This window comes from Penicillium crustosum, assembly GCF_028827405.1.
Source record: "Penicillium crustosum strain IBT 35664 chromosome Unknown utg000001l_segment0_segment0, whole genome shotgun sequence".
Lineage (NCBI taxonomy): Eukaryota > Fungi > Ascomycota > Eurotiomycetes > Eurotiales > Aspergillaceae > Penicillium > Penicillium crustosum.
The window spans coordinates 6,731,779-6,750,738 of NW_026623122.1; the positions used below are offsets into that span (position 1 = coordinate 6,731,779).

Consider the following 18,960-nt stretch of genomic DNA (forward strand, 5'->3'; position numbering starts at 1 on the left):
GTGGGGTGTCTGGAGTCAATGGCACATGAGTAGAGCATATCTCACACCCCATTCGATTTCTCATTGGTTTGGAGCTTTTTCAAATGCGCTAGCTGGACCTGGGGTAATAGGGATCTGGGGTTCGAGGATATTTTTCAAGCTTTCGTTCCGGCGAGATGAAGTTGGGGGAGTTTCCACGAATCGGGGGTTGGATGACAGTGGCTTAGGAGAAAGCCAAAGTCCACCAATAGGGTAAATGGTGAAGGATTGCAGCATGTAGATTTAAGACACTCGACAATGGCGCTAAACTAACCAAATAAGAAATAATAGACGACTGGATTTCGATGCTTCTTTTAACCTGGAGATAGGGCTGGCTTTATCCTTATCCTTAGTAGAGTTAGGGCAGCATTTTATTACTACTTTGTACTCCGTATATCCTGTTGATATTACAGGGGTGTTTTGATTCCTTTTTTTTTTTTTTTTTTTTTTCTTTTAGCATCTTCCAGGGTTGTATTTTAGGCTATATGTACTTATCTGCTACAATGTTTCCTCCTATGAATGCCGAGTTTAACCGAGGATCAGAAGGCAACATGTGCTACATGGATCACTACATAACTAACTAGTTAACTAGCTGGTCTTCAAACTACAAATGTAGAAATAGACTAAAGACATAAAACCAAGGAGTAAAAAAATTCCTTCAAATTTCTTTTCACAATAGGCTAGCGGGGGAGGAAACAAGATTTAAGTAGAAAGATCCATTGAGTATCGGACCTATACAAAGGAGATCTTTCGGAAATACACAGAGCGGCACACATATTAGAGAAGCCCCAATCGCATGTTGTACTTGGAAAAGTCGTTTTACGTGTTTTAAACCTTTTCATGGCCGTATTCCATATTTTATGGCTAATTCTTCTTATCCTCCTAGCTATAAACCCTATAAGGAGAACGGATCTACAAAAGGGGCGTCCAAAAAAGAAAATCCGAGACATCCAAGAAGACTTTGAAAAAGACCAGCAAAAACAAAAGAAACAAGGCCGTATCAGTGACCAGGTATTCTTATATATTGAATACCTTTGGTCTTTGTTTTGTTTCTATAAGAACAGACGAATCTGCCTTCTATGGATAATTGCATAGGGTCCGGCTTGTTCAAATCATGCCGCACAGCTGCAGTATATAACACCCTGGTTAAAGTGTCAATGTAACATATTCAAAGATATTTCCAAGATTCTGATCAACTATTCCATTTGCTTTCCGATCTGGAAATTTGGCAGTTACCATATACACCATGTACTGCAAGGGTAGTTCTCTCACTTCCACCTTCAGTGATGCTCCTTCAAGACAACCACCCTTTTCCTCCAAAGCACAAGGAAACCTGGCGAATACATCTTTAGCATAAGAATATATTTCTCAAAGATCGCTTCCAGGGCTCTCCAAGGTGATTTGATCTTTTAAGTATATAGATCACGTGTTCTCGTGATTTTCCCAACGCGCAATCCGCGACGGCGAAGGTCCCACTTTGATCTGGCAGACTCCAGCTTTACTCTTCTTTGAACATATTTCTTTTTCTTTGACTTTGCTATGACATATCTAGCTATATGAACACAACACTCCGTCTTCCAATCCAACCTTCTCTATCATTTTGACAACTCACAATGCCACCCCGCAAATCGAAGAAAAAGCAGACGCGACTTGCCTTTGCTACTTCAACCGCTACACCCTCAGCGGATGCGGGTCTGGAGCAAAGCAATCGATATGCGACCCTCACATACGACAACCCAGGCTTGGGCACATACCGTCCTCCAAAGACCTCCAAAAGCAAGCCGCAGACTTCACCCGAGAAGAAACGGCAGAAGCTCCCCACCAAGACAAGGTCCAAACCTGCAAGTACGGTGATGCTCTCCCCTCGATACAACCAGAAAGCTAAAATTCAAGAGACAAACTGTTTGTAGAAGCTCAATCGGACAATGAATCACTAGACGAACCTATCATCCCCGCCTCCCAGAAGAGAAAGCAAGCCGCGCTACCTGATAACCTCGAGGTGTTGATCCACAGCCCATCAAAGCTCGATAACCTCCAAGATGCGAAGAAATCCCACGCCCGGAAATCACAACGACCCTTACAATTCTCAAAGAAACAGGCTGAGAGCACAGATGGTTCTGATTCGGAGGAGCTATCCCAGCCGCGCCAAACACTCAAGCGAAAGGCCGCAAGCCCGCCGATTGACTCCAGCGACTCAGACGAGCCAGTGGCTTCTTCGGTCGCCAAGCGGCGCAGGTCTACCCGAGGTGGCCGTTCTTCAAGCTCGCCTGTTATACTCAGCGACGATGATTCAAACGAGTCAATAGCTCCTTCGACCGCTAAGAGGCGCAGGTTAGCAAGGCCAGCCGCTATGTCTAAAAGTGACGACGATGACTCGGACGAACCATTGGCGTCCTCGCCAATAAAGAGGCTCCGACGTGGACAGGAAAAAAACACTCCGCAGGCTCCCCAGACTCCCCGCCACATCTCGAAACAGGCCAGACTTGATATCGCAGAGGATTTGGAGGACCTTCAGGATTCAGGTAGGAATCAATTAGCGCACGAGGCTCGTGTATTCATGCTGATACCAATCATGCGCAGTTGTTAAGAAAAGTCGAACTCGCGGCCGGAATGTCGAATCTGCCCGAGACAAGAGAATGAAGCATCTTGAAGCCCTCCGACGCAGACGGGCTGGTGTGAAAGATGAGGAAGAGGATGACGAAGAAGAAGATGATGATGAAGAAGACGAAGATGATGAAGACGTGCAAGAGATTAAACAACCCGGCAGCGATGCTAGCCCCGCTGGTCGTGGTCTCTGGCGACATAACAACGATGACAGCGACATAGAATCAGCCATCGACCCCAACGAGAACCTTGACCGGTACGAAGACGACTTTGTTCTTGACGACGAGACGAACGATCTCGGTGTGCCCACCGAAGAGATCCCCTTCGAGTTCACACGACATGCATATAAGCAGCCGAAGGAATACTTCCGCGACGTCATCGGCTGGATGGTGCAAAACAAACTAAACCCGGCCTTCCCTCGCTCTGACGACATGTACAAGATGGCATTCATGAAACTGGAAGATGAAGTCAAGGGTCGGGCGGGTTCACAGCTGATCTCCTCAGTCTGGAACCCCAGTTTTGTCTATGCCCTCCAGGCCCGACCACACATTGAAATCGCCGCCTTCCCCACAGAGGAGAATCATCCCTGTGATGCTTGCAGACGCTCTGGACATCCTGCGTCCAGTGATGTAAAGCTCTACGGGAAAGCGTATTCCCTACAGACCTTGGAGCCACTGGAAGATGAGAATGATGACAGCGACGATAGCGATGAGGATTCTAAGAAGGACGATGATGGAAAGGAACGGGACCGGGATGGCCATGTCCTTCCTCCCGAGAATGTCCGTTATTTCCTAGGAAAGTAAGTTTCATTTAGACAACCGTTTCGATCGAACTCACCCTCTGACCGCATCCTTTTGTTTCAACAGACAATGCAAGGCGAGAGCCCAGCTCGCCCACACCCTCACCCACTGGCGCTACCATCTCAATGAATGGGTTATCGACTTCCTCGAGCGTACGGGTCACATGGATGACGACGAGATCTTGCGACGAAATGATTTGAGCATCAAGCGGAAGACGCGAAATGCAAATGATGTTCTCGATAGCATGACTGGAACTGGTGAAGTCGATAAGCTTTGGCGAGACTTCCACATTAATCTTAAGTCTGCTCGTGAGAAAGAGGTATGTGATTGTTGTTTGATTGATTCCGGGGTTTCCATGATGCTAATCAGGCCTGTTCTTGTATTTAGTCTATCCACGGATGATGAAATGATCATATCCAAGAGCCATTTCACCCGAGGGTAAGTATTTATCTTCGAATAATGGCTTTATCATGAGCTCCCATGAAGACTACGACCCTTGTAACTAGTTTCATGACACTGCTTTCCTCTTGTGGACTTTGTCCGGTTGCTTGAGCTTTCACAATGATACCCTTTTTTTTGCATATTCCTACTCATGCGTTCCGATCAGCTTAGCTACATACATAGCCTACGATGGTAAGGACGTGTGGGCTTAGCATAGCAATGGCAAGCTGGCCATTTCGAGAGACCATCTTCACAAAAGAGCCTACTTGATATCTACATTCAATGCCGTTTTAGGTAATCGTCGGCCTTCTTTCTCTAGTCCCCGTAGAGAGACTAGGACTACAGAATGCAAAGAATATAACCAAACCCATCCGTTTTCATTACCTGGACATGCACATGGGGAGAGAAGAATAAAAGGTGTATAGAGAAACAGGAAGAAAGATGATTGGGGTTGTACAAATACATGCATGCATAAGCTGCCGGAGCCAAAATGTCAGAAAGCATGGGAGATGCGAGATAAAAAAGGAAGTAAAAAGACAAGAAGTATAACAAAGATCCGAACAAGTCAAGACAAGAAGTGAATCGGGAAACCAACTCTTTCCGTGTGCTTGTAGTCCTGTATTTTGAGATCTGACCAAAAAAAAAGGGTGATTGGCAGGATGTAACAGGATCGCGTCGACATCTGCTTGGGTATGCTGTTTGCATAAACCAAGTCTCGTGGTCGATAATGGTATCGCTGGATCATTTGCCAATCTCTCTGCTTTCCGAAGTGGTATTAATTTACAGAGTGGGTTGAGCCACCTTCTCGGTTTCGGTGCCGGGGGTGAGCATCTGCAAGTAGGAATTATAATCAGTATAAGTTTTCAAGGACTGGCTGAAGAGCGCGAAAATAGCATGTGATGATAGCGTTGAGGAAAAAGAAGTGGTTTTGAAGATTGCCGAGATACCAATACCCGAGGCAATGTACACGGTGTCAATTGTGCGAATGACAGCACAAATCGGGGATTGAGATAATTGTAGCAATCTGATAAAACCAAGGAAACAAAACAGAAGAAAACACAGGACACGTACCTCGTTAGCTCCCTTGATCATTCCCTGCTCGCGCTCCATCTGGATGTACTGCTCCTCCTCGGCGTAGGCCAAGGCGAATGGCACACCGAGCAGGAAAGCACTGGTGCTGATAATCCAAAGGGCCTTGCCGCTGAATGAGAAGCTGGCCTTGGTGAGGTCTGTGATGGAAGAGACGGTGTTGGAGACAGTGCGGCGGGCGGAGGGAGGAATCATGTCTTTCAGAGCGGCGACACGCTCGTAGAGCGTCTCGGCCTCAAGGTCGACATCCTCATCGTCGGAGATCTCAGAGTCTGTTTTCCATTCATGTCCATGTCAGATAAGGGTCTTGATGTTTATTTGCGACTAATGGGTTCATTTCTGGGGTTTCGAGGTCGCGTCGTTGGGGGTTTGGGATAGGGACTGGGATATGAGGGTACTCAGGGAGCAAATTATACTCCCATAGAGGCAATTCCCCATGCAAATGACAATGGCGCGATGCAAGTTCCGGGTATGGGCGTTCGGGATTCGGTACTAACCAGTGTCTGAGTAGTCATCCTCATCATCGGAGACCAGGAGAGCGTCGTTCTTGGTGGCAGTAGGCTTGTCGGTGAAGTGCTCGTCTTCGACTTCAGTAAGCTTGACCATTTTGGGCGGTTTGGATGGGAGTGTCGAAGGGGGTCTAGTTGGAGGTGATGGTTGAATGATGGGAGGACGCTCTGGTTTCGCTCCGACTTTTTTGCCGAAAAGCGGCGAAGAGCTTGGACCCACCGACAACGATGTCATTTGTTTTTTTGGTGATCTTGCGAACTGATGTTTACAAGAATATTTGGCCAAGACAATATCAGGGACGTTGTATTAAGAGTGGTCACCGACGTGTTTTGGATATTATTTTTTATGTCTATTTTATAGATATCTTTTTGAATATCTTCTTGGGTGTCTTTCAAAATGTATTATACGAAGGCGGTAAAAAGCATGAACTGTACAAATAACCAAGGATGAAAAGATAAATAGAAAAGATAAGTTGAGAAAGGCTAGGTGTTCATATAAAGCCTGAAAGAGAAAGAGAGGTGTATTCTACAGAGTCGAAATGCTGGCCATAGTCTATAATTACAGATTATCCTCTAGATGTGACCATATCACCACATCTTTATGTTCGACATATCCACGCGAGCCCAGAGGCATAGAATCATCTATTTACCGTCGGCCAAGCTTCCACCGGGCAATGCGCTCTTGGATCTCCTCCCAGGGGAAGCTCCGGAGCTTATAACCTTCCAACTCGCCCTCCTGCAACACAACAGTAGGCTTACCAGTGCCCTTGCCCTCGTTTTCGACCTGGCCACCGAAGACCTTGCGAGCCACACGGCGGAGGTCCTCGACAGTGAGGGCCTCAATCTGCTCGCACATCTCCCGGACACTGACCTTGCGTCCGTGAACCTGCACCTGGCGTCCAAGATCCTCGAGCTCGACCATGCGAGACTCGAGGTTCATGAGCAGCGATGAACGGAGCTGGTTCTTCGCACGGTTGACTTCCTGCGCTTGCAGAGAGCTGTAGCCAGTATCCAAAGTCAAGGACTGGAGTTCACGGCACATGACCTCGACCATCTCTGTGATCCGGGTGGGGCTGCAGGATGCGGAAATTCCAAAGATTCCACTATCGGTGTAGCTGTGGTTGAAAGCAATGCAGCTCTCGACCCAACCGTGCTGGTTCAGCACGTTAGTGTAGAGTCGCGAGTACATACCCTTTCCAGGGCCACCAGCTGAGAATGAGCCACCACCACCAAGGAGGGTCTGGAGAGTGGCGAGGGCATAGATATCAGGCGAGGAGATGGGGAGAGCCTCGAATGCAAGGTGGATGTGACTCAGGCGAGGAAGCATGGGGCTCGCTGGTGGGGGAATCGAAGGGAGGGCAATGAACCCACCAGTGTAGTGAGCAGGTTGTCGAAGGTTTAGCGTGGATGGCTTAACCAGGGATGAGTGGAGAGGCTCGACTGTAGAGTTCTTAGAGGAAGAGAGGTTCTTGAGGAATGGAAGCTTCGACAAGAGCGAGCTTTGTGTTTTTTGGGAAGCAGCCGGGCTGCTAATTGTGGATGAGGGGGTGAAGGAAGGAACGGTCGGCACCTGGCCTTCGTGGGCGGCCGCTTGGGAATCAGACAGTGTGGTTTCGATTCCACTGCCGGACAGTATAGGACCCTTGGTCTTGCTGATGTCACTCGGCTTCATGTCGCCAAAGTACTGCTCTGTGAGCTTAACAGCCTCCCCATGGGGCACTCCGGCAAACGCAACCACCATCCGATCCGGGTTGAAGAAGAGTTCCCTATACCGCTCCACCACTGCCTTATTGATTTCGCCCAATCGTTCTTCCGGGCACAATAGCGGATTTCCAAGGGTGTTGTCGGCATAGGCAGTCATATGCACTAATTCCGGAAGGATGAGTTCCGGCTTCGCCCAAATCTCGCCAATCTCGTACTCCGCGGTTGCGAGCTGTTGGATAACCTCTTCTTCGGTGATGAGGGGGTCGCGGATGGTCTCCGCAAGCAAACCGAGCGTGGTAGGAACTGCGGAGTTGAAACTGGCCGACTGGTACATCAACGATTCCCGAGATGAGGCACACTGGATGTTGCCGCCGAGGGACTCAAGAATCTCAAGCATCTCATCTCCGGTGCGCGCCTTTGTAGACTTGAATGCTAGACGGTCCATAATGTGGCTGACTCCGCGCAGGCTCTCATCTTCGTAACGAGATCCGGCATCGACGTAGACTCCGACACCAGCGAAGGGACCTGGTAATGATTCCGTGGCGACGCGAACTCCATTTGGAAGTGTCGTGATCTGTTCTAATTCGGCGGGATCCTGTGAATAAACAAATGAATTGTCAGTTACATATGACGCTATGTTGCAAAACCTCAAAAGGATCTCTTACCTTGGCCGAGTCATTGATGGTAGAGAGGCTTCTTGACACGGCGCGAGGAGCTCGTGTCAATGGCTTCGCAGACTCAATGGCCCGCAATGCTGTGCGGCGCATGATGGCTAATTCTGTACAAATCCAACGGCGTGGTCAATTCAGGGTATCTTGGTGTACCGAATATATCCGGAAGAGGTGATGTAGCTCGGACGGATTGTCGGCGAAGAATCGTAATGGAGCCTCGATCCGAGATGCTTAGCTAATCCGTTGCATGATGGTCCAGATGTTCTTTTGTGACATAGCAGATTGAAGTGGATGGATTTTTTACAATCATATTATTAATATTTTTTTAACAAGAAGCGTGTTCTTTGTGAATTTTTTTGTCTCCATCCGTGTCTAGATGCAGCAGAGCTGCCCAGATGCAAATCCGCTTACCCTGGGACCAACCTTGGAAGACCTGCAGGGCTTAAATATATATACGAATGGGCAACGTGGATATGAAATGTAAAATGTTGATAACATTTAATCTGCAGCAAATTAAAACGAATCGGCAATTTTTCTATGTAATAAAAGAAATGAAAATCTAAGGGTGTTCTGAAGCCCAGTTTCTATACCAATCAAGACATGAAGCATTCGCAACACTTGCACCAATCTTGATGTTAAGCCCACACAGAATCTGCTTGACAGCATTCTCGACCTTCTTGCCATTGGAAGTCACCGGAATCTCGGGACATGCGTCAATAATGCCAGGGACATGGCGGGGACTGAGTTCCTTGCGAATGGTGGACTGAATGCGTGCCGCGAGATCCGCCGGCATACCACACTCGTTGCCAGAAGTAAGCCGGACAAACAGAACGACAGTCTCATCGGAATCAACACCATCTCGCCTCCGACCAATGCAAAGAGAATCTTCTACATCGTCAGCGAAATGCTTGAGTAGAATATTATAAATCTCGGCACTTCCAAATCGCACTCCGGATGGCTTGAGTACGCCGTCGCTGCGGCCTAGCATGACCACACCTCCAGTTTGTGGGTTCAAGCGCACGTAGTCTCCATGGTGCCACACTGAGGGCCCGAACACGTCGAAGTAGCTCTTCCGGTACTTTTCCAAGCCCGTTGGTCCTGGGGGCCAAAACATGACTGGTTGAGCCGGGAAGGGTGTGACGCAGACAAGATCACCGGGTTCGCCTGTTGCACTGATATCATTGCCAGCATAGTCGAAAACTGATATGTCCATTCCCAAAGAGCGACACTGGATTTCTCCTTTGTAAACCGGGAGAATAGGGCAACCGGAAGCGAACAGAGAGAGAATGTCTGTGCCACCCGTGATGGAACCAAGCATGATGTCGTGGTGGAAAGAGGAGTAAACGTATTCGAATGTCGATGGTGCTAATGGAGATCCAGTACTGAAGATGGCCCTTAGGGTCTTCAACGACACTGGCCTGTGGGCATGCTTGCGCGGGTTCAAAGCAGCTTGTTCGAGGAGAGAGAGGTATTTAGCTGATGTACCGAAATGGGTAATTTGAAGCTCTTCGACCAGCCGCGGCATGGCCATTTCTCCCTTTCCGCCTTCAGTATCAAAGGGTCGGAAGGGTGAACCATCGTACAGGACGATCGTTGCTCCACTGGCCAAGCCCGATACCAACCAGTGCCACATCATCCAGGTTGTCGTTGTGAAGTAGAACAAGCGATCACCTGGTCGAATATCACAGTGAAGAAGATGTTCTTTCTTGTGCTGCAGCAATGTGCCCAGAGACCCATGAACAATAGGCTTGGGAGCCCCTGTTGTACCGGATGAATACAAGATATAGACGGGATGATCCGGTCTCAAGCTTGCAAACTCCAATGGCGCCTGAGGGTTCTTGACCTCAGACACAAAATTATCATAGACCTTTGCTTTCCCATTTGCAGGTCGAAGGTCATCTAGTTTAACTTCAAGTTCCGGGGTAGTAATCAGGAGCACCAAAAGCTGAAGGTCTGGCAATTCAGAGACAATCTCCCTTACTTTGGCATGTGAACCATGCACCTTGCCATTGTAGAAGGAGCCATTGTCTGCAAAGAGAATCTTAGGTTGAATCTGCTTCAAGCGCTCCAATACCGCATGCACACCAGTGTCAGGAGATACGCCGGTCCAAAATGCCCCGATTGAGGCCGCGGCCAACATTGCCACGACGGTATTAGCATGATTGCCTACGAAGCCAGCGACACGATCACCGGTCTCCAGGCCTGCTTCTTTCAAAGCGTTTGCGCACAGCCGAACTCGCTCTCGCAGCTCCTTCCACGAAATGAATTCGCGGGCTGCTTCAGTGGCGCCGATCACTGCTACGGAATCTTCATCCGGCGAGGTGGCGGGATATAGAAGATTCTCAGCGAAGTTCAAAGTGCTGCCTTCGAAGAATGAAGGTCTAGGAAATAGCACATCTTTTGAATCAAGGACCTATTTAGATCGGGTCAGGATCGAATATCTCATGTCCAAGATGATGCATCTAGGACCGATTGAGAATTACTCACCTGTTGGTATGGATTATGAGTGTTGATTTTCGTATAGTGCCAGATTTCCTCCCAGAATTGGGCTGGTTCAGAGACACTCCATTTCCAGAGAGCGTTGTAGTCATTCAGTGATAAGCCATACTTCTTGTTTACTTTGGTCATGAAATCATAGATCTGGGTTGTCTCAGGAGAGGACGGCCGCCAGAGCTCCTTGGCCTCCGGGTCAACGACTTCGATATGAGGCATAGTTGATGGAGTTTGTGGCGATAGCGCACACGATCAAGCTAGGGAATCGAACTTGGAGTGTCGAGTATGTAGACCGTAGACTCACGACTGATATTGAACAAATCCAATTGTCCACTAGAACCCAAGACAATGTGGCAATAGACTTCCTAGCAGATTTGAAGGATTTGATAGGGCTTCACAGCTAGGGTCAAAGCTTGAACCCGTCAAGAGCGAGTCACACAATATGCAACTACCCCAGGGGGGATGGCGGGGCGGGAGTGATCGGGTATCGAGTTGCCGATTCCCGCGGCTACGGGGAAGATAATTTATCATATAAAAGCCCCCCTGGACATGACATTATGTGGCTTCTCTGATATAGGCATATATTATTTTATGGAGTCACAGAGAGATGTCACGTTGGATCGAAAGTGACATTCTGCCTCAGGCACTGTGCCGTTTTCATCTTGGAAAACCTTAGATCTTCATGTCACATATGGTGATGTGTAGGTGTCAGAGACCTTGAAAATTGACATGATGTAACTTCTTTGGTTCGAAGGGGAATTGAATCGGATATGCCGGATAAGCATGACCCCTGTTCTGCCTTTTGGTAGTTATAGCACAATATACCTAGGTAGATAATATGCCTAGACACCTACGGAGTACGGAGTACGGATACGACTGGTCTCCGAAGGTTTTGTGGATTTGGGCCCTTCTCGGGCCCGAGATTTTAGTGCGGAAAAAAAAGGAAAACCTTTTGGTATTGAGGTAATAATACCTCCTTGTTACAAAATATCAGCCAATCAGATGTAATTATCATTGTAATGCATGTGTTTTTAATTAATACCAGGAGGTCACTGCATAATGGATTTGACGCAGCATAGGGAAACACGGAGGTCCTCTTATTTACCTTCTCAGACTCTCCTTCTTCTTCAACCTTGTACTCGTTTCGGTGCTTCATTATTTCTGTTCGTAGTGCAACGGAGATTGGTCCGTACATCATCTGAACGTAGGGCTCCTTGCCCCTTCGTGTCTCTTGCCCCCCATTCCACGTACACGCGATCTTTTAAGCCCCTTCGGAGTATTCGGCTCCCGCTTCAAATCAACCTTGCGGTACGTCTCAATCTCTGTGCAACTTGTGAGCTGTTCCCGAGTCTGGTTTATTTTGGGAAATGGAGCATGGCTCAGGGGTGTTGCATTGATGCCTAGTCCAGAACGATCAACTAATTGGCTGCGCTTTCCAGATTGAACACATTGCCTGAGGTTGCTATTGACTCCGCCGAAGACCGCTGAAGTCCCCAAGAACACAGCCCACTTAAACACGTCAACTGTCAACTCCCAACTACCTCCGGTAGTCCCTGCCTTATATCGTCAATTCGTACGCGCACAACTCAAAAGCGCCCCTCGATCCTGACGTGAAAAGAGAGAAAAAAAATCCCGTGCCGAAACCTTACGTTGTTTCCTCCTGCGATGCCTCGTCGATTTAGCAGCAACTCTTCGAACGATACCTCTACCAACCCGCCGTCCTTTTCACCTTCTTCGGGAAAGGGCGGTAGCTCCATCAAGGCCCCCACGGTCAAGTCCAATCGCCTTTCTCAGTTATTTTCGGCCTCGCCAAAGTCCAAGACGGAAACTGTACAGAGTGGACATTCTCAACCTAGCAATTCTTCTCCGCCGATAAGTTTGGCATCACTGTCCCTACCGACGATCTCTCTATCAACAGCCACCGCGGATAATCCCAACATGGACGAGTTGCCAACAACACTCTTCCAGCCTCCGACCCCTGAGGAGGCTCGTCGGCTGGCCAAGCAACATGCTCAGTTTGGTCCGATCGGTCATCCCAGCCACCGATACTCCAGTCGACACCCCGGTGGTGTCTTCCCAGAACCGGTGATGGACGAGCCGCCGTATTATTACCTGCTCACCACCTATATCAGTTACCTAATCCTAATCGCTTTCGGGCATGTCCGTGATTTCTTTGGCAAGCGATTCCGCGAGGAACATTACCGTCATCTCAAGCCTCGCAATGGCTATGGCGCCCTCAACAGTGATTTCGACAACTTCTACGTGCGTCGTTTGAAATTGCGTATCAACGACTGCTTCGAGCGCCCCGTGACCGGTGTTCCCGGCCGCACCATCACTCTTATTGATCGCGGCACGGATGACCACAACCAGCACTTCTTCCTGACGGGTACCACTACCGACACCCTGAATTTGAGCTCGTACAACTACCTGGGTTTCGCTCAATCGGATGGCCCTTGTGCCGATATTGCGGAAGAAACCATCAAGAAGTATGGCATTTCAGCACCCAGCACTCGGGCGGAGTCCGGCACACAGGATCTACATGTCGAAGTGGAGGATCTGATTGCCAACTTTGTAGGCAAAGAATCATCTATGGTTTTCTCCATGGGCTTTGGCACCAACGCAACTGTCTTCCCCGCCTTGGTCTCAAAGGGATGTCTTTTGATCTCCGATGAATTGAACCATGCCTCCATCCGTTTCGGCGCTCGTCTCTCTGGCGCCTCCATTGCTATGTTCAAGCACAATGACATGAAGGACTTGGAGTTGAGACTTCGAGAGGCTATCTCTCAGGGACAACCCCGCACTCACCGTCCCTGGAAGAAGATTCTGGTCGTGGTCGAGGGACTCTACTCTATGGAAGGCTCCATGTGTAACCTTCCTGGTCTTGTGCAGTTGAAGCGTCGGTACAAGTTCAACCTGTTCGTTGATGAGGCCCACTCCATTGGAGCTATTGGTCCCAAGGGACGTGGTGTTTGTGATTACTTCAGTATCGATACTTCCGAGGTGGACATCCTGATGGGCACACTTACAAAGTCATTCGGTGCCAACGGTGGCTACATTGCCGCAGACAAGGTGATGATCGACCAACTTCGTGCCACCAACCCCGGTGTCTACTTCGGCGAGTCTCCCGCACCTGCAGTGCTTTCCCAGATTTCTTCCGCTCTGCGCATCATCAGTGGTGAGTTCGTTCCCGGCCAGGGTGAGGAGCGATTGCAGCGATTGGCTTTCAACTCGCGGTACCTCCGTCTTGGTTTGAAGCGCCTTGGCTTTATAGTGTATGGCCACGACGATTCACCGATCGTTCCACTCCTTCTCTTTAACCCGGCCAAGATGCCTGCATTCTCGCACGAGATGCTCCGGCGAAAAATCTCTGTCGTTGTCGTCGGTTACCCGGCCACTCCGCTGGTGTCGTCCCGTGCTCGTTTCTGTGTCTCTGCCGCCCACACCAAGGATGATCTTGACCGTGTGCTGACCGCTTGCGATGAAATTGGCAACGTCCTCCAATTGAAATTCTCTACTGGCATCGCCGGTGGTGCACTGCCTGCCGCCGAACAGCCAGCTCCTCCACCAGAGCTGGAGAAGGAATGGCATCGCAAGCGCTCGGACAATATTTCCCCTCCCCGCTGGCGCGTCGAGGATGTCATCCGACGCGGAGTCCAGGATGTTAAGAATCCCTTGTTCTAGTACTAGATTGGCTTCTGTCTCCTACCGGTTGACATGAGATGAGTCTTCGGTTTGGGGGTTTTGTTTCACAAGCACGGTTGTTGCTGGTCACACTGTGCCGGGGTTTAAATTCCATGTGCCCTTTTGATCTTTATCCTGAGTTGCTATGGTTCTTGTGATCTTTCGTTGGACTTTGGTCCTAAGGCAGATACATAAAAGCAAGTGCACTTTCTCAGAATGCAGAGCAAAGGGGAAACTTGGGAAACACAACGAAAAGAAACCAAAACGGTCATGAGTTATTCAAACAAGCAACGAATGAATATGCCCCGTTCCCTATGATCGTTCTATACTTGCTTCCTGTTTGCATCCATACAGTATTTCATGTTACTTTCTTTGTTACTGTTCTTATTCTTCTCAAGATATTGCCTAATACTGTTTCACCCATTCGATGCTCTCGATTCTCGCTGTGTCTATCCGGCACAACCGTGCCAATAGACATCGAAACTTGGGATGCTCAATGGGAAGCTTGCTCCGATGTACAACATGTATCATTCCGCAGGGCAAAGGCTGGCTCCTTTTCGATTCTTTTTCCTTTTTCTTTTTGGCTTCAATTCTATTTCTGCCTGTGATCAACCTATCTTCCTCGTTGCAGCTTACCAAGGAGTTGACGATTTTTGTTTCAACTCCTAGGGCCTCGAGGTGTTTATAGCATAGGACTTGATCATTGGATTTGCGTGATGAATATGGATATGGATATGGATATGGATTGGAAATGGGACCACTGACTGGCTATGGCTATTTCCTTGCAACACCTTTGCAAAACACGTTATCTCCCTACCCTTGGTTACTTGGCATGTATTTGTCGAGCCTCTTTGCTTTGTTGGTAGATGCAGGGATTTGCTATCTGGGTTTGTGATGGGTTGTCGATGTCTCCAGGGCTGTCTCTTTTATGTCTTTTTTTGTTCGACTACTATGTTTATAATACATGATTGAGATAGCTGTCAATATTTTTCGCTTCTCCTGATATTATTCGTATTCCATGTTGTCCTTCTACAGCAGGTTCCAGGGAACTATATCTGACTGGTATTCATGTTTTTATTGGGAATGAAGGGACAAGGGTGAAGGATACATGAAGACAAGCATTGCCTAAGCCAATGGGCTTTGCTGTACATCTTGGCAAGTGAAGAGTTATAGAGGTGAACAGTGTAAAACTTTTACACTGTGAACGAGCTTTCCTTTGTAAGGGCCTCTCTTTCCCTCTTTCCCTCCTCTTTTCCTATTTCCCTCCTTCCCTCCGTCTCTCTCCCCTTCCCCCCTCTACCTCTTTCTCCTCCATCTCCCTCCCCCTCTCCCCTCCAACTCATTTTGGTGTTGGTCCTGTATCGCCATCTCCACTTCTTCCACTTCCTCCAAAAGCTCAGCTGTGGCTCCAGACTCTCTGCTGGGGCTCTGGTCTTTGAAGGTGATTGCAGTGCCTGGAGCATGGGATAGGAATTCGCCGGACATACTGCGCCATCTGCTGTTTTTGTCCTTCCTCTCACCTTGGTCATCTATCCTTGTCCCTTTTCTCCTCAAACCCTGATCTTGCTAATTCGGGTATATGACAACCTTGGAACTTTGTTATGGCCCGTGGAACTGTCCATGGGTATCATATTCACGGAAATTCAACAAATAGCCTGAATACCAACACAAAAGGGTCGTTCGTTGTCTCTATTCTGGAAACGTTGGAATTTCTCAACACCTTCACAACGAAATGGTTCGGTTGCAGACCTCACACATCCTCCCCATGGTATTGGTGGAACTCGAGAGCCAAGAGACACTGGCTCGCAGAATCGCTTCTTTGGGGCGAGCATAACTGGAGATTGTCGGAAATTTTGACTCATGTTGTCCGCATCCTCGAAGAGTCGATATGAAGAAGATAACTGTTTGATTTCACAGCAAGCCCTATTCGGGACTTTGGGGGGATGGACAGTATTCTCGCAAAATCATCTTGGCTCTACACCGGTGGGGATCAATTCATCAGATCTCCACAGTGACTATCCTGGATCTGGTCATAACGAAAAAGCTTCGGTCGAACACCTACCGCTATTCTTGCTGCTGCCTGGAACAGAATAAAAAAAAACCACCAAGGTGAGTTCCATATACTGTTTGATACTTCTCTCGAACGAGGGTATCTCAATATTAGATTCTACCACGGGCGACAAACACCCACTAGCGTGTCTAATGAGACGAGTAGGGTCTTACAGATGATATCAATGGATATATTCTTCTACATTGATAGCCCAACTTTCAAGCCAGCCTTTCTCAACGCCCCTTAACCTCGTCCGGTGTTTCCCATTCATTACTGCCAGCCGTATGACCTTCCTGGACAGCATGGCTCTTCGCGCTGGGTCGCAAAAGAGTGTGAATAATTTGATAGATGACCTCGGAGGGGTACTTGATCAACCATCTTCAGTATTTCCCATTCCACCATCCATCCTCTCACAGCCGTTGTTCCGCCGGTTAACAGCGAAGTTTCCCAAGGGATTCTGGGCCATGGGAGCCGCAAAATAGCTCACTCTAGATGTATCAACGGATGCCAGTTAGCAGGCTGAATAAACCCCTGACTGTATCCATTCGAAGCGTCCATCCGTTCCTCGTGATGCCCAGAAGTAGACTTCCCAATGAAAAAAGCACGAGCCTTCGGCGGAACACGCCTCTAAAGCTTCGCGTTCCGGATTGGTAGGTGACTCTAAAAAAACGATTGCATTGCTAACCAGGTGACCTCTAGTTGATACGTTTCAAGGGAATGAATCTGACATTGCGACCTTCGATATGGCCCGGACAAAACGTGCTGACTTTAGAGTATGCTATCCCACAAACGGACGCACACATGGATGGAATTGGGACAGAGTTGACAACCTATGGTCACAAATATGCGTTTCAATTTCTACCTCGATGATAACAACGGCCTGGATGGAGAAGCTGGGGCCCACCTGAGAGATCTTCATGTTATCTTACCGCTTCCAATATTGACCAGCGTAAGATCAAAAAGGCCCTCGGCAAACGAACTCCAAATGAATGATCCGAAAGTCTCCCGTCGCCCTCGATTTTCCCCGAGAGGATCTAGGCGGCATGCCACGAAGAGTTGTGTCGCCATCAAGATCTGGATAGGTACTGCGCCAACTGCCATTATGGTTTTTGCAGGAGACAATGCCATTTTTATGAAGTCGGCTCCTACAAGGAGCCGTGGAGGGAATGGAAACCCCTATATATCCGGCCAAAAAGCCACGACCACGGCATCGGAGCCTTTTGGTCTCAAATAAAGGAAAAAGACACAAACGCGTTTGAAGTATCCCAAGACTCAGCGCAAAATGACTCTGCCATACAACAACATGATGTGGTATGCACACAGCTGCAAATACTCCGCTTGAAGATGGAAGATAACATCGCTACCAAGGAGCGGGGATCGATGTGACTCTATTCTTGCACTTTATAGTGCTAAAGCAGGCCCAGGCTGCTGGGGTAGCTGGGTCACAGATATTCTCTGGGTGTAGGGAATGGATTGCGGTAGTATTTCAAGTCACACCTAGCCGGATTTCATGGTGGATGGACGGGTAGGGCCACCTACTCCACTGTCAAGAGATTATGGAAATCCCTACGACCGATCAAGAGAAGAAAAAGGAATGGATTGTCGGACAAAAGGAGAAGAAAAATCGGACAGGGGACAACATAATGCTACAAGGATACATGAAGGCACTCAAGGGGGACAAAACCAGGGTAAACTCGCCAACAACTAGGTCTTTCACTCACTCGAAGCATTTCACCAGTCATTCTGTGAGAGAGGTCGAACTCTGAATTCATTGGTTTTTCTTTTCTGACTAGATACAGCATATGTTCCTTCCCGCAACAGCAGCGAAATCCTGGTTCTCAATATCTTCAACGAAGCTGTCGATCTGAGACAAGCCTACACTCGGAGTCATGAGTCGGACTCATCCCACAATTGATAGTAGCGCCTCGGCTTTTCCCACCATGTTGTGGTATATGCAGAAACCCTGCAAGAATCCACATCAATCAGGCCAGAAATAGCAAAGAGACCGCCTGAAAAAATCAGAATCACCACCCATGATACCACATCGGAACCAAACTTAACTGGTTTTCAAACGATTGTGAGCATATGCTCAGAACCCACTTGAAGCAATCTTAAGAGAAGTGCGTCCCCTGTATGAAAGGAGGAATTCGACATTCCATCCAAACATGTTGCACATGCTATGTTTAGATGGGTGCCAAGGGTGAGAACAAGGTCTGGTTTCTCGACATAATCCACCATCAACAACAAATTTCCCATCTGGCTAGATCTAGCAAGACATACAGATGACTCCCGAGTCGTCCTCGCTATTCTTTTGTTGGCGTGTTTCCTCCATAAGGGGTTTGCTCGCTAGACTTCTTCTCCACGGGGTTTCAGATAGAGGGACTGCCTTCTCCTGACCTGCTTCTCGACTGATCTTTGAATGAAAATTTCATTCTTTGACCTACTTGCTCTGCTTCTGCTCTTTGTTTTTTTGCTTTGATCTCACCACCGCATGGCGTCAAGCAAGTGGAAACGAGCCATAGTACTGTTTAGGGGAGCACAACTGGAGATTACTGGAAAATTTACCTCGTGAAATCCGCTTCCTCAAAACAAGACCTATGAAAACGACAGTGTTATTAGACAGCTTCGGGAAGATGAACTCGACCCGCGCGGACTAATCTGGGGTGTGTATAAAGGGAACTGAATCCTCTTTTTACCCTCATGGCCGTAAAGGCACGAGTCACCACCGAGGACGGTGTGCCCATCAAAAAGGCACGACATCTCCTCTCTGGGCATTGGAGAGGGCTACGCAGTGCTTGGATTGGAGCTCGACTTTGACCAAGACCAGGAATTATCGGCTGTGCAACCCATTCGCTGGTCTTCAGAACTTGGTAAACCAAAGACAAAACAAGCAACATTAC

General features: G+C 48.3%; 6 protein-coding genes across 6 annotated transcripts; 2 read left to right on the top strand and 4 right to left on the bottom strand.

Annotated features, from left to right (window-relative positions):
• Positions 1 to 1,631: 1,631 nt before the first annotated feature.
• On the top strand, positions 1,632 to 3,864 carry N7487_002556 (uncharacterized protein; the record flags this gene model as incomplete). The annotated part of the gene is made up of 4 exons (XM_056870303.1): positions 1,632 to 1,863; positions 1,914 to 2,540; positions 2,599 to 3,421; positions 3,489 to 3,864. 4 exons carry the CDS (start codon positions 1,632 to 1,634, stop codon positions 3,862 to 3,864), a joined length of 2,058 nt encoding a protein of 685 aa, XP_056735087.1.
• Positions 3,865 to 4,202: 338 nt separating this feature from the next.
• Positions 4,203 to 5,558, bottom strand: N7487_002557 (mitochondrial import receptor subunit TOM22; the record flags this gene model as incomplete). The annotated part of the gene is made up of 3 exons (XM_056870304.1): positions 4,203 to 4,694; positions 4,935 to 5,224; positions 5,450 to 5,558. The coding sequence occupies 3 exons, from the start codon at positions 5,556 to 5,558 to the stop codon at positions 4,644 to 4,646; spliced, it is 450 nt and encodes a 149-aa protein (XP_056735088.1). The 3' UTR covers positions 4,203 to 4,643.
• Positions 5,559 to 6,107: 549 nt separating this feature from the next.
• Positions 6,108 to 7,932, bottom strand: N7487_002558 (mitochondrial-processing protease subunit alpha; the record flags this gene model as incomplete). Its single annotated transcript, XM_056870305.1, has 2 exons — positions 6,108 to 7,760; positions 7,831 to 7,932. The coding sequence occupies 2 exons, from the start codon at positions 7,930 to 7,932 to the stop codon at positions 6,108 to 6,110; spliced, it is 1,755 nt and encodes a 584-aa protein (XP_056735089.1).
• A 463-nt stretch (positions 7,933 to 8,395) lies between these two features.
• On the bottom strand, positions 8,396 to 10,548 carry N7487_002559 (acetoacetate--CoA ligase family protein; the record flags this gene model as incomplete). Its single annotated transcript, XM_056870306.1, has 2 exons — positions 8,396 to 10,249; positions 10,324 to 10,548. 2 exons carry the CDS (start codon positions 10,546 to 10,548, stop codon positions 8,396 to 8,398), a joined length of 2,079 nt encoding a protein of 692 aa, XP_056735090.1.
• A 1,446-nt stretch (positions 10,549 to 11,994) lies between these two features.
• lcb2 (putative serine palmitoyltransferase 2) lies at positions 11,995 to 14,010 on the top strand (the record flags this gene model as incomplete). The annotated part of the gene is made up of 1 exon (XM_056870307.1): positions 11,995 to 14,010. The coding sequence occupies one exon, from the start codon at positions 11,995 to 11,997 to the stop codon at positions 14,008 to 14,010; it is 2,016 nt and encodes a 671-aa protein (XP_056735091.1).
• A 1,296-nt stretch (positions 14,011 to 15,306) lies between these two features.
• N7487_002561 (uncharacterized protein) lies at positions 15,307 to 15,495 on the bottom strand (the record flags this gene model as incomplete). Its single annotated transcript, XM_056870308.1, has 1 exon — positions 15,307 to 15,495. The coding sequence occupies one exon, from the start codon at positions 15,493 to 15,495 to the stop codon at positions 15,307 to 15,309; it is 189 nt and encodes a 62-aa protein (XP_056735092.1).
• Between the last annotated feature and the right edge of the window lie 3,465 nt (positions 15,496 to 18,960).